Source organism: Pyrgilauda ruficollis, unplaced genomic scaffold, assembly GCF_017590135.1.
Source record: "Pyrgilauda ruficollis isolate IOZ18807 unplaced genomic scaffold, ASM1759013v1 scaffold53, whole genome shotgun sequence".
Classification (NCBI taxonomy): Eukaryota; Metazoa; Chordata; class Aves; order Passeriformes; family Passeridae; genus Pyrgilauda; species Pyrgilauda ruficollis.
Window position 1 is genome coordinate 2,022,486 of NW_024526933.1, and position 13,244 is coordinate 2,035,729.

General features: G+C 37.2%; 1 protein-coding gene across 1 annotated transcript in view; it reads left to right on the forward strand.

Annotated features, from left to right (window-relative positions):
• Window positions 1-9,385, forward strand: part of FANCC (FA complementation group C) — a 76,727-nt gene extending 67,342 nt beyond the window's left edge. Inside the window, exons 12-15 of the mRNA XM_041480747.1 lie at window positions 586-667; window positions 4,102-4,273; window positions 7,040-7,240; window positions 9,072-9,385. Of these exons, the coding sequence (XP_041336681.1) occupies window positions 586-667; window positions 4,102-4,273; window positions 7,040-7,240; window positions 9,072-9,215 (599 nt within the window). The 3' untranslated portion in view covers window positions 9,216-9,385. The remainder of the gene's footprint in view (window positions 1-585; window positions 668-4,101; window positions 4,274-7,039; window positions 7,241-9,071) is intronic.
• The last annotated feature ends 3,859 nt before the right edge of the window (window positions 9,386-13,244 follow it).

Consider the following 13,244-nt stretch of genomic DNA (forward strand, 5'->3'; position numbering starts at 1 on the left):
AACTAAATCAGAAGTGAATAACAAAGAAAAAATGCATAATTATGTAGGAATGAAGCCATGTTACAGAGATTGTAAAAATACTGCAATCTTCTTTCCATAATTGTCATTATGGAAAAATTCACATGTACTTCACAGGAAACAGGCTTTCTGTTTCTCTCTGAGGCTTGAATTCTGTCTGATATTTTAGATTGCAAACCCAACTTTTTTTTATGTTTCCTATTCATACATATCAAGAAACCACTGTTCAATTTGGCATGATTTTTTTATGGACAATAATTAAAGCTCGGTACAAGAGCCTGTAAAAGTGCTACTGCACTGATTATATATTAATATTGTGGTAGCAAAGGAACATCAGCCTCATTTCAATATATCTAGCTGTACTTCCTTCCATGGCTTTATCAATGAATTGTTGTATGAAACACAGTAATATTGTTTAAAATTGGGAAGTTTTAAAATGAAATTTTAAATACTTCATGATAACTTAATCAATTTGGAGAAACCTTACAGCTACCTTAATGCTTCAGTATTACATTCTAGTGGACAGGCTATGATTTTAAGTGTTTTGTATTCATCCTTCATCCTCAGAACTCCCAACTACATATTGGTCTCAACACGTGAAACACATTTCAGATATGCTCAAGGCATTAGTAGAAGATACAAACACTAGGTAAGCAGTATAAGATCTTCAAACTTTTTGTCATTTGCACGTTAGTTTGTGAAAGGTCACGTCATTTGAAGTCTTTAGTGGCTGTGTTTCATAATTTTCTTATTATTCTCTATGTTGGGCTTTATTTTTAAGAATAGTACTTGGATTACTTTCTGAACCTGAGCTTTATGACATCTATCTACCTGGCCAATAAGCCTCTGAGGAAACAAAATCTTGTCATTCCTTCCAATAAATACCTAGCTGCATAATGGAAATGTTTACTTGTCTGTTCTCCCATTTCTCCCTCAAAACTTTTAACCCTGTTTCATGAAGGAGCTTGGCTTTCTGCAGGCTTGTACAAATGCCCAAACTGCAAACTTCCTTATTTTCATAAATATGAATGCCAGACTGCTGTATCATTTTTGTTGTGTTAATCTTTGGGCTGTCACTCCATGTTTCTGACCTGCTGCCCTTGGGGTTTGTTTGTCTACTTGAATTATGCTTTGGTAGGGGATATTCTGGGAATTTTCTATATGAAAATAATGGAAAAGCATACATCTTTATCTGCTGCTGCCTTGTAATTCTTTCTTATAAGGAGTGTGATGAGACCTGACTTGTATAGCGCTTGGATACAAGTTTACTTAGGTCTGCTCTGAGAGTTAGCTGTCCAAAGAATGTCGAACAGCTTTTAAATTCAAAAAAACCAAATTAATTTTGATTTTAAACTTGAAATATATCCAAAGAAACACAGAACACCAAGGCCAGGCAGACTTGTGAAACAAGATCATAGAATCGCAGAATCACCTAGGCTGGAAAAAACCTTTGAGATCATCAAGTCCAACCTATGACCTAACACCATGCTGTCAACACCAAGTGCCATATCCAGTCTTTTTTAAACATCTCCAAGGGACAGTGACTCCACCACCTCCCTGGGCAGCCCATTCCAATGTCTCATTACTCTTTCTGTGAAGAATTTTTTCCTAATGTCCGACGTAAACCTTCACTGGTGCAGCTTGAGACTGTCATCTTGTCCTGTCACTGGTGCTTGTGAGAAGACACCGACCCTCCGCTGGCCGCACCCTCCTTTCTGGTCACTGTGGAGAGCAGTGAGGCCTCCCCTGAACCCCCTCCAGGCTAAACAACCCCAGCTCCCTCAGCTGCCCCTCACAGGGTATGGTTCACCCTTCACCAAGTTGGCTTCCCTTGTCTGCACTCACTCCAGCATCTCACTGTCCTTCCTAAATTGAGAGAAGGACTGGGCACAGCACTCAAGGTGTAGCCTGACCAGTGCCCACTACAGGGGGACAGTCACTGCCTTGGTCCAATTGCTGATACAGGACAGGATGCCATTGGCCTTCTTGGCCACCTGGGCTCACTGCTGGCTAGTGTTCAGTCTGCATTTAATCAGTACCCCCAGGTCCCTTCCTGCCTTGCTGCTGTCCAGCCACTCTGTCCCAGTTTTCCCCTGGGTACTGGAACAAAGATACTTGCAACCATGTTTGGTTTCAGTTAACTCGCGGGGGTCTTTTTTTTTGTTGCTGAGTGGCAGAAAAAAGCTTTTTGTTGTTCTCTCTGAGGCCAGGCTGTCTGGTGGTAGCGTCTCACTTTCTGTATAAGCTACAGCTCAGTGTTCGCCTGTTCATCCCTGAAGTGTGTCAAACCTTTCTGTCCTTGGAGTGTGACCCATGGCTGATTCTGTTTCCTTAAAGCAACACATAACTTGAGCTTAAATAAATAAAACAAATACCATCCATCATAATGCATTACAGTAATATAACCATGTCTGTTCTCCTTTTGTTGCCCAGCCCTTGCTTGGTTTATATATAGTCTATTTGAACAGTATTCCTTCCTCCTTTATTTTAAACAATACACTAGTTTGAACAGTATTGTACTTGCCAGAATACACTCCTACTTCCTTTAGAATTCCTACAACAATTATGTTTTCTACCAAACCCCTCCCAGTTAGAAAGAAAGTTGACCTAACATGTTATAAATACTAATATCCTTGAAGAAACTGTATTCAGTTTTTTTTATTGCTTTATTCCTGATTCCATATTCTTTTGACTTAATAAGATGGACAGAGGAGAAAAAAATACTGTTACACAGCATATCCTGTTGGTTCTCAGGGCTTTCTTTTTATATAGACTGGTTTTCAGAAGTTTTCTTTTATACCAAATGTGAATCTTATAGCAAAGTGCTTTCTGTGTCCTCCTAATCAACACATTGCTTCTGTGCTGAGATTTATTATTGTATGTAGTACTCTCAGTGAGCAGTGAGTGTTACATGACGTTTTAAACTAGAAATCAGTGGATCAGTTGATGAACTTGTGGACATTTTGTGGGGGAAAGTCCCAAAAATAGTGAAGTGCCACTTTTTGCAACGACAGTGGAGCATAGGTGCCGCTACAGAGTGGGCAGAAACAGCAGTGTGGATGGAAGTGGAGGGTACATGAATCCAGAACAGGCTCTCTAATGGTAGAAAGTCCTCAATATAATGGTAATATCAGCTCCTGGAATTTCTAAGATCTTCTTGTAGTTTCCTTGCAAAGGTGGCACAGCAGCTTTTGGAGGCCTCAGGAATAAAACATAAGAAAACCATCTAATTCTTTAAAGTTTTGCCAAATTTATTAGAAATAATTGTTCCTAGTTCTTAATCTAGCCATCCTTCTGTTTGTCTTTCCATGCTTAGTTTAACTTTTTGCTTCTGAGACACCTACCATTAGTTTACATCTCTTCTCTTTAATCTTCTCTGACTTTAGAGGAATACACATGAGAAAGTGCAGAGATGAATGGTCATCCTTTCTTATAGCAATAATCCTTTTGTAAACACCTTCAAAATTTTCATTTAAGAAAACATAAATTTTAACAGTCAGGAGATATACTTTAAAATATACTTTGAAACTTTATATTTAGTCCCTCTAAATGTAATTCCTTGTTAATTACCAAAAAATATGCACTTCATGAATTACCAAAAAGCAGAAAATAACCCTGGAAGGCAACAGAGAGAAAGTGAAAGGCAACAGTATGCTAAGAGTGTGATATGATTTTAAAGTTTTGGAAATCCTGGAGCTGAAGCCTATAAACAGTAGGGATGAATTTTATTATGTACGTATGTCACAGTTTATTAGAAGCTGCTGTTAAGGATAGTCTGTTGTACTGTCAAAGCTAATCTGTAAGAACATTGGATGTGTCTCATTTGATTGTGATTTCAGATAATAGACTAAGTACTACATGACTGTATGATTAGTAGGTAAGGTATTCTTTGTTGAATATTTTAAATATTTTTTTCTTAAATTAACTGTCAGCATCCTTTCTAAAGGATGCTGACAGTTAATTTAAGAAAAAAATTTAAATATAAAATAATAATATAAAATAAAATATAAAATAATTTAATTTAAGGCAATTTAAAATATTAAATAATGAGAAATAACTAATTTTATCTGCATTGTTTTCCAGTTCTCTCACTGACCTCTTTGAAATCTGGTTTTTGGTTGCTTGTTTTGGAGAATGGCTGGATGTTGCAGCAGAACAATTACTGAAGGCTGCTGTGGAACCGGATCCTGTGCTGTGGCTGCTGGCATTTTACTACTGTCCTAAGAATGAAAATCAACAAAGGACTCAGACAATGGTGTGTAATGTAGTGATAGTAAGTGCCAATAACTAGTCAATAGTCTGATTATATCTTATTGCTGTAAAACAAATAGTGCACATCAGAAAAATGAAATATATTGACTTTACAAAGTCTCTGGGAATTGTGTCACATCGGCAAATTTGAAAATTGGGAATTTTTTCTGGTTTTTGACATTTAGAAAAGCTTTTTCCTCCTTTTTAAGTATATGATATAGATTAGCACTCTCTTGGCTTTCTTTTTTGGGTGTTTTCAATCCTAAATAAAAATACCCTAGTGAAAATCAGTGTGGCAGAATTCAGCATGCCTGTGTTATGGCATCTTCTGAGAAGGAAACAAGAGAAATCACAGCAGCTGAAACTGTGAAGATACTTATTCAAGTACAGTCTGGAATCCTAACCTTGCCCCGCTGCTCTGATTTCTCTCCAGTTTGTGATACAGTGACAAATCGGTGATAATGGATGTGCTGGGCTGCTACGGGAGGAGCAGTGCTCTGACCTTACCCGCTGTCTGCAAGCAGATACCCGAAAGCCTTTAATTCAAACCTATTGTGCAAATCTGAACTAGCCCAAGCAACTGGATCTACGAAGGCCCAATTCAAAAGGCTACAACTTCTGTCTAGTTTTCCTTAATTTGAAAATGGATTCTGATGGATTTAAAAATGCAGCTCTGTACACCACAGTAGTAAAAATAATGATTTACATTTACATCTAATGCTCCACGTACAGCAGTGCATTATGCAATATTTTATTTCCTTCCCCTTTTGCTGATGGCACTACAAATACAAGATCGCGTCCCAATCACCTACAATTTTTTTTGCACTTAAATTTCTCATTGTCTAGGAGCAAGGGATGGGATGAGCTGGCTGGGAAGGCAAGGGACAGGTTGGCTGAGCAGAGTTAGGCTAGAGCTAGGGTGAAGTAAAGAAATCAGGCTTGTTTTTAGAATGTAGTTTTGGGAAAGTAGGCAATATATGAGCAATAAACAAGAGTGCTTGAAACTATTGCACTATAGCTGCAGATCAATGTATTGTTCTAACTCCACAGAGTGAAATCACTTTGCCCCATCCATGAAATAATCTCCCTGTGTGTCCCCTATTCCATTTTGTTATTCAGTCATAACATAAGACAGACTTTATAAACAAAAAAGCTTTTCTGCTGACAGCCCACGCAGTGACTCATCTTTTCCCAGAGGTCTGATATTTCAGATCATTATCATTCTTTTCTTAGGTATTTGAACTGAGACTTTTTTTTTCCCCACAGGTCAGGCTACTTCAGAAGGATTCCCACACTTCATGCAAAGCTTTTGCCTTTAGTTAGGTGTTTGGGTTTTTTTTTAAATTTGTCCTTTGGCAGATTAGCTCTCTGCTCTTTTAAATGAAGCGGTTTCCACCTCAAACCCAGCACCTTTCACTAGTTAAGGATTAGCATGCCATGGGAACTTCCGGCAGATGTCAATCTTGTCATTCAGCATTTTTTTGTGTAGTGTACTTTTCATTCAGCATGATTTTTGTATGGAAAGGTTTGCACTTAGGATTTTGTCTTCCTACTCTGTACTTTAGGTAACACCTTTATATTAGCCAGAATGTAATACAAAGTGTTTAAATTATTTAAAGAAGAAAGTGGCTCTTTTTGCTGTTCACTAGAGTTTATTCATATGTGCAGGACTAAAAATTCTACTCCTCAATATTTATTCCTTTGTTGCACTCCTTTCATACCTTTTGGGTCTGAAACATTGAAGGAGCAAAACTTGGAGTTTGGCCCTAAGAATGAGATTTCTGGGGTACATGAGCTCTTGGAGCAGGACCTGCTACTCTCCATCTGCAGTCTCTGGCTCATATGATGCACAGAGGAATAAAGAATCGTGAGGAATTCCAGTTACCTTTTTGTAGATCCTGGTATCATTTGTGCCTCACATGTAGTTGTGGACTTCATGCAAGAATAGCAGCTTTTTCAGACTATATTATGTGAAATTGTTGAAAGGGTAGGTCATTGTCAGAGAAATGTCTGAAAAAAATTGTCCCTGTGAATGTCCTTGAGAAACAGGTGTTCTTTTCCTTTAGGCCAGCAGTGGTGTATTTTTCTATTGCTCCAGCTGATAATCATTTGCATTCCATCTGCAAGTTTTTCAAGTTAATTTTTAATACAGTGAACAGAATTATTGTTAGGATTTTTTACAGTAGTTGCTCATAGTTCTCTTTCTAGAGGTGCCAAAATCTTCTGTTTCCTACCCCAAGCAGAAGTTAGGTTTTATTGTCTAGGTCACAACATAAAAACATAAGTTGTGAACAGCACAGGAAGAAATTAAATTGTGCATTCTTACCAGAACATTTTATCAGCCGAGGTCAGACTGCATGGGGATCTAATTGATTTACAGCAGCTATACTGAAACGAGCCCTTGAGGAGCCTTTGTTCTTTTTCCCACAATGTAAAAATCAGACCATGTTCTTCTGAGGGACTTTCTCCATTTCCTTATATTATTAAAAAAGGTAAAATCCTGGCTTGATGCCCTGTCTGCTTCATTTGTAAGACCAAAGAAAAAAAAAGTCCATTTTGTCCACCTTTGTGTCTGTGAATCAGTGTAAAAAAATGTGTTACAGCCCTTCCTTTCCTGGTTTTCCTGCTGTTTAAATTCAAACTTTTTTCATGTTTGAGTTGTTTCTCCAAGGATTCAGTTTTTGTTTAGTGAATAAATCCAAAGTAAAATACCATAGATTTGACCTTTACTCTTCTCTGATCCTGCACCCTTTGAAATTATTTCCTACAGGTAGAAGTTCAAGCAGTCTACAATCATCTAATGATGCTGTTCAGCTGCACAGACCTTTCTCTCAAAGACCTGGAGACTGCTGTACACAGGGTAACAGGTATACAGCAGTGTTGTAACCAGCAATGCACAACACATCTTCTGACCAACTTCTTGCTCTTTTCACCTGGTGGACATAAGATTGCCCAGGAATGTATTTACCGTGTAAGTGTTTATTCCTTTCTTTTTCAGGTTAACTTAAATACATACTTACTTTATTATTTTTGATTTAAGTTTCTACCTCTTAAGAAAGAAAACACAGAGAATTAAAGGAGACTGTGGCTACAACAGCTATATCTAACCTGCTACATATCTATTTCAGCTACAGTTAAACTGTTTTCCATTCACTTCTTGATCTCACTGACAGGGTTACCGTCGTCACTGTGCAGATGCAGAAACAGGTGAACTAATAGCTTGCATTTAAGGGACACCTACAGTTCATTTACAATGCTATAGATAGCATGTGCAAACATTTTGATTTTTCCAAAGAAAATCAATCCCTAAATTATCCAGCTACTGCAGACGTGATGGAACTCTCTTCTCGCTGTTTTCCATTGGGTGGAACAGCTGGTTACTAGGTCTTAGCATTGATGTGGCAGAAGCTTGGTTGGCAAAGCCAGTGAAGAAAACAGTGTGGTAATTAAGAGAGAAGGAGAAAATGAAGAGCTAAGATAGCATCTCTTAAGTTGTAAAAAAAGATGAAGAGGAGTATAAGGCTGGAAGCTTGCCACAGTATCTTCCTGTTGGTGATGACAGCCTTCAGGTGTATTGGTGCAAACTATAAAATGTGTTTGTGTAACTTAAGATAAACAGTGCTATGTCAGTGTAGGATTAGAAAGCCATTCCTTACTATCAAACCATGTTCTTGTAAGAAGTGCATGCCCCCTATGCAAGCAGGTCCAGGGTCAGTGTGTAGTTTTAATACTTTGAAACGTTTTTCCATTCAGCAGCATTGTGGTCTTATGTATAGACCTGTATAGGCTGTATGGCATATGTAAGGCATCTGACTTTCTGACACAGCTGGCTGACTAAAAAGACATAACATTTTTCTCTTTAAGAAGGGCTAAGGTATTTCTCACATCCTAGGGTGCAAGTTCACAAATTATCTATTTTTTTTCTCAGCATAAGAATGTAATGATAAAGTTTGGGGGGGTGGTATATATTTTTACAGACTGCTGTTTCTAGTTTCTCTTCATGAAGAGAGTGCAGCTGTTGAGCTGTGATGCTGTAATGTACTAGCCTGCTACTTTAAGTCCCTCCAGGAGGACCAAAGGCAGTCTTCTGCTTCTTTATAGATAGCAATATTACTAACTTTCAAAACTCTGAATATTGCCCAGTGCAGAGTGGTCATGAACTGTTGTAGGCCAGTTTGTTGGTTTATCAGTCTGATTGATTTTGACTGTATCTGTATAATCACTAATGTGTAGCTAGGCTCTCCATGTGAATTGAAAGGGACTAAAGACAATATATGAAAGGCAGAACGGTATGGAACTGATTTGGGATGCATGGTTGTGGTTCCTTTTAGCACAGTAAACTTTGGGTTTAACACAGACAATGAGAAGTCAAGTCCCTTCCAATCTGCAAAAATTGCAACTTAGAGTATTTTCCTGTTTTTTGTCATCTCTTGGGGGTGGTATTTATTTTCACTTTTGAAAGCTTTACAGAATTGAATTGTCTCCCCAAATACACACAGAACCTTCATGTGCTTTTAGTTATTTTCTATGGCAATGACTTACAAATGGTTATACTGTCCATTTGTGTTTCCTTTAAGAACTTTCTGGCCTCTTGATTTGTTTCACTTAAATTTGAGACAACAACAGAAATCTCAAACTTCCTTGGCTGCACTGGGGTGTATGAAAAGAGACACCTCAGGCAGAAGCTGGTTCTCACATATTCAGTGGTGAGGAAAAAATCTGGTTTTCTTGCAAGTATTTTGAAGAATTCTTAGTATGTAGCAATGTAATTGTCCAATTTAACTTTCTGTGTTTCCTTTCAGATTGCTGAGATAACTGATACAAGGAAAGAAGTTTATAACCTTCTTATCCGTACTGCTTACAGATTTAACCATAGTGGAGAAGAAAACCAAAGGACTGTGAAGCTGATGAATGAACTTCTTCAAAAACTTACATTAAAAGTTTAGAATTTTAACGTGATCTATTTATCAAACCAACAAATCAGGTCCTTATCCAGGTGTCATATTTCCATTAACATCTAGCACTGCAGTTTACCGAGGGCAGAAAGATATCTATATAAGCTATAGTTGCTAATTTATATTCCCTCATCTATATTGAAAAATAATCTGTTGTTTGGAATTGTTAATCTTTTGAAACATAGTAATAAATATTAAAGATGGTTGAAAATTTTGTTCTGAGTACCTTCGGTAACAAGAGACATACATAATTTAAAGTAGTTTGCTCATCTCTTGTTTATCTGGTTGGTGATCAGTTTTTCTCCCAAATTACTTGTGGGGTCTTTTAAGTAATATCCAATTGCTTGATTGGTAAGTTGTTACTAAAATGTTTTGTTCTGTGCTTCTGCTTTTATGAGACTAATGATGATCTCAAGTGATTCATAGTGTTCTCAGGAAATCAGTGAGTGATATTTCCTGAACTCTTTCCTTCTTTTTGAAAATGTTTCCAAAATGAAACTCTTCCCAGATTTGCGGGGTTTTTCAATACTGCAACTTTCACAGAACAGTGTTCTCCTCTAAGTACTAGACCAATAGCTGGTCTTTGTCAAAAGATACTGCAGCCATAAAATTGCTTGCAGTACAGCCCACTTAACAGTGTGCCATGACTGATGCTATTATTTATTCATTTAAGAAATATGGGGCTTTTATTCAGACAAAAGAGAGCAAGGAAAACAGAGACATAGAGAAATCTACCAGTTCAAAGGGACAGATTTCTTATAAAGGTTGCAACTCATTGCCTTAATTTTTGTGTCCAGCAGTAATTTGCTTACTTCTTTGTTTAGGTTTTTTGTGTCCTGCAAGGAGAATAGACAGGTGGCAATGGCTTATGTTTTTTACCCTTAGGAAGGTATTTTTCCCTAGAAGTTTTGTGAAACTGTCTCTAGCTTAACTAGAAAAATAAGCATGGTGAATAGCAGCGACAGACCATCCTAACTTTCCTCAGTAATTTGTTCTCTTGTATAACTTACCTGTAATGCCAGTGCCTGTGCTATGCTACTCAAAGGTGTTACTTGGAATTCTATTCTTGCATATAAAATCCAAGAGAAGTATCTTGAATTAATAAAGCTTTTTGAATGTAGTATTTGTTTTTGAGCAAGGGGAAAGGAAAACAGTGTACTTAGTGTCCTTTGGCTGTAAGAAGTGGAAAGATATTTTCTGTTATGCTGTTAACTGATTTCTTACAATTTTGTTCCCAATGAGTCATATTACGGAAGTGACATGCCCTCTAAGTCAGTTTGCTAGTGAAAAAATAGCAAACACGTAATGTACATTTGCAAAGAAAAGGTTTTTTTCTCTTTTTTGATTAAAAAATATTTTAAAATGAAAATTCAGAAAGAAATATGTAGCAGCTTTTCTTTTGTTAAATAGCCACACGTATCTAAAAATAAAATCAAACAACCCAGTTTTCTGTTCCCTGAATACCATAACTGAAAAGCATGGAATTAAACTAAATTATTTTTTGGTCACAAACTCAGAGGTATTTGTCTAGTGGAAACAGATGTGCAATGCTCTATTTAGAATGATAAGCAACTAAAATTTTAAACAAAAGGAAGAATGATTTTTTGTTTGTTTGTTTTGGGTGGTTTTGGTTGGTTGGTTGGTTGGTTTTTTGTTTGTTTTTGTTGTTGTTTAATGTCTAATCTGGTTGTTGCATGTGAGACTCTTTGGTTATGTTTTCTCCATATTGTGCCTATATGTCATTTTAAATATGTAGAAGAAAGATAAGCAAAGAACTGCAATATCTAATTTTTGCAGATTAATTAGGTGAATGATGTAGGTATTATATTTAGATGTATATGGCAGTTTTTAGACTGGTATTTTTAAGTATCTTTTCTTTGTCAGTGTTTTTATTTTTCCATTGACAAAATGCCTGAAAATTCTTCTAACTTCATTTAACAAAATCAATATGCTGGTAAATAAGGATAAATAGAATCAAGCAGGAAGGAAATGTACAATGAAGGTAGTAAAAACCCAGTATTAGTAGTGACTCGATACATTCTTGTTTTCTTGTGTTTGGCTTCGTAAGAGAAACTGAATGATTTAAATACTAAGGAGGGTTTGCCAGTTCCAGGAGGCTCTAAGAAACCTAACTGATACTGTCTGTAACTTAAAAAAGATACATCTGTGCTGGCATTCTTTTTGCTCTTTTTAGCATAGTGGTTATAAATAGTTGCTATTTCGTTTTCCTTATTCTTTCACTGTGCTTGAATTATGATCTAACTTCGATATAAGCTGTGATTTTGTGGGATGTTGAAGCTACTTTTGTTAGTTTGCCAGTGGAAGGCTACAGAGCAATTTGGTAGATCTGAGTAATGGAAGATTTCTCATACAGTGGCTTCTGCATTATCCATCCAATGTGCATCTTTTCCTCTGTAATTGCTGCTTTCTGGAAATGTTCTTAGGGGCCTTCAAGGCTGTACTTCTTTGCTGAACCAGCCAGCAAGTCCTGAAATCAGACTTCAAGTAGATTGTTCCTGTGCATTCTAGCTGCAGCACACACCCTGGTTCTGGACAGTACATAGAGAACTTTTCAAAACTGTTCTGCTTCAAGGCATTTTTTGAATAAGAATACAGACAGTAAATTTTACTTCTTTGTTGATTATGCTCCTTTCCAGTCTAAGACTGCTAAGTTAGAGCTTTTTGAATTCTGCAAGCTTTGCAGCATGGTGCTGGTTGGTTTCTGTGGATTTTCTTCAGGCAGAAAAAAAGGTCATTTCTGTTGCTTTTATTTAATCAAGATCTCAGTACAGTACCTATACCAAGCAGAATGTATTTTATTTTTTCATGTGTTGTCAGATACTGCAATTTATCTGACCAACAGTAACGTTTATTGTTTTACTTCTGGCATTTGTGATTAAGTTGCTGTACTCTCAGCATTGTAAGTGTCAAGAGGTGTTAATAAACAGTCAGTTAATATTTGTTTCAGTGAGGTGAAAACTGTGATATATGTTTGGCTTGGCAGGGATACAATTAAAAAATTCTGAAGCATTAGCATTATAGAAGTATAGGGTAAAATATCTAGCACAAATTACTTGCACTTACTAATGAAAATACTGTTAAATCAGATTTACACCATTTCATTGCTGCGTTATCTAATGTCAGAATAAAGTACCTAATGTTCTGTGTGAATGAGTAATGTCATACTCCATTAAAATGCAGTTTTCTACTAGACCCAGGTTTGAAAAGTCAAAACCTGGAATGTTACAGGAGTCCTCCACAAGCACACAGAGCATGTGTTTGAATTTTTAATGTTTTCCTGATAGTCTGCAATGGCTTTCTTAAGCAACCAGCATGTTTTTTTGGGCAGCACCAGTAGTTAAAGCACTGTAGCTGACTGCTCTGATGCTAGAGGCATCGTGCTGGCACTTCATTCATTGCAGTGCTCAGATGTGGGCTGCTTAAATCCACTTCTCTGGCATGTTTTCCTTACTTGTGATACAAGTTTTTCTTAAATGCTTGCCTGGATTTAAAAGATATGTTCATGGTAGACATTCCATTTGCTGCCCTAGTAGAGAGAAGCTTATTCTGGGAATTTGCTGTTAGGTGGTCTGTTCACTAGTGAATGCCACGGAGGCGTTTCCCTTGCTTGCGCTGGCCATCTTCCTTTAAGCAGCTGTCTGGCTGCTGGGAAGGAATAGACCTCACAAGATCCTTCTCATGGCTTGAGTGTGCTCGCTGTTGTCTGAGCTGCCAGGAGCCAGCAAGGGATAAGTATTGGACTGCTGTCAGCCACTGAAACAAAAAATTGACATGTCAGCTGGCTCTAGCTGAGTTGTAGTGATGCAGCCCATTAGGCAAGGGTGGTGCTTTAGTTTGCATTCTGTATTCTTGCATGTGTGTGAAGGGAGGGAGTGACAAAAAAGATAAAACTCAACATGTTTGAAACTCAGCTGTAGAAATTTAGCTGTGAATTTTATATTCAATACTGATAGAATTATTAGAAAGGAACAATTCCATACATGACATTCCATTAACCTG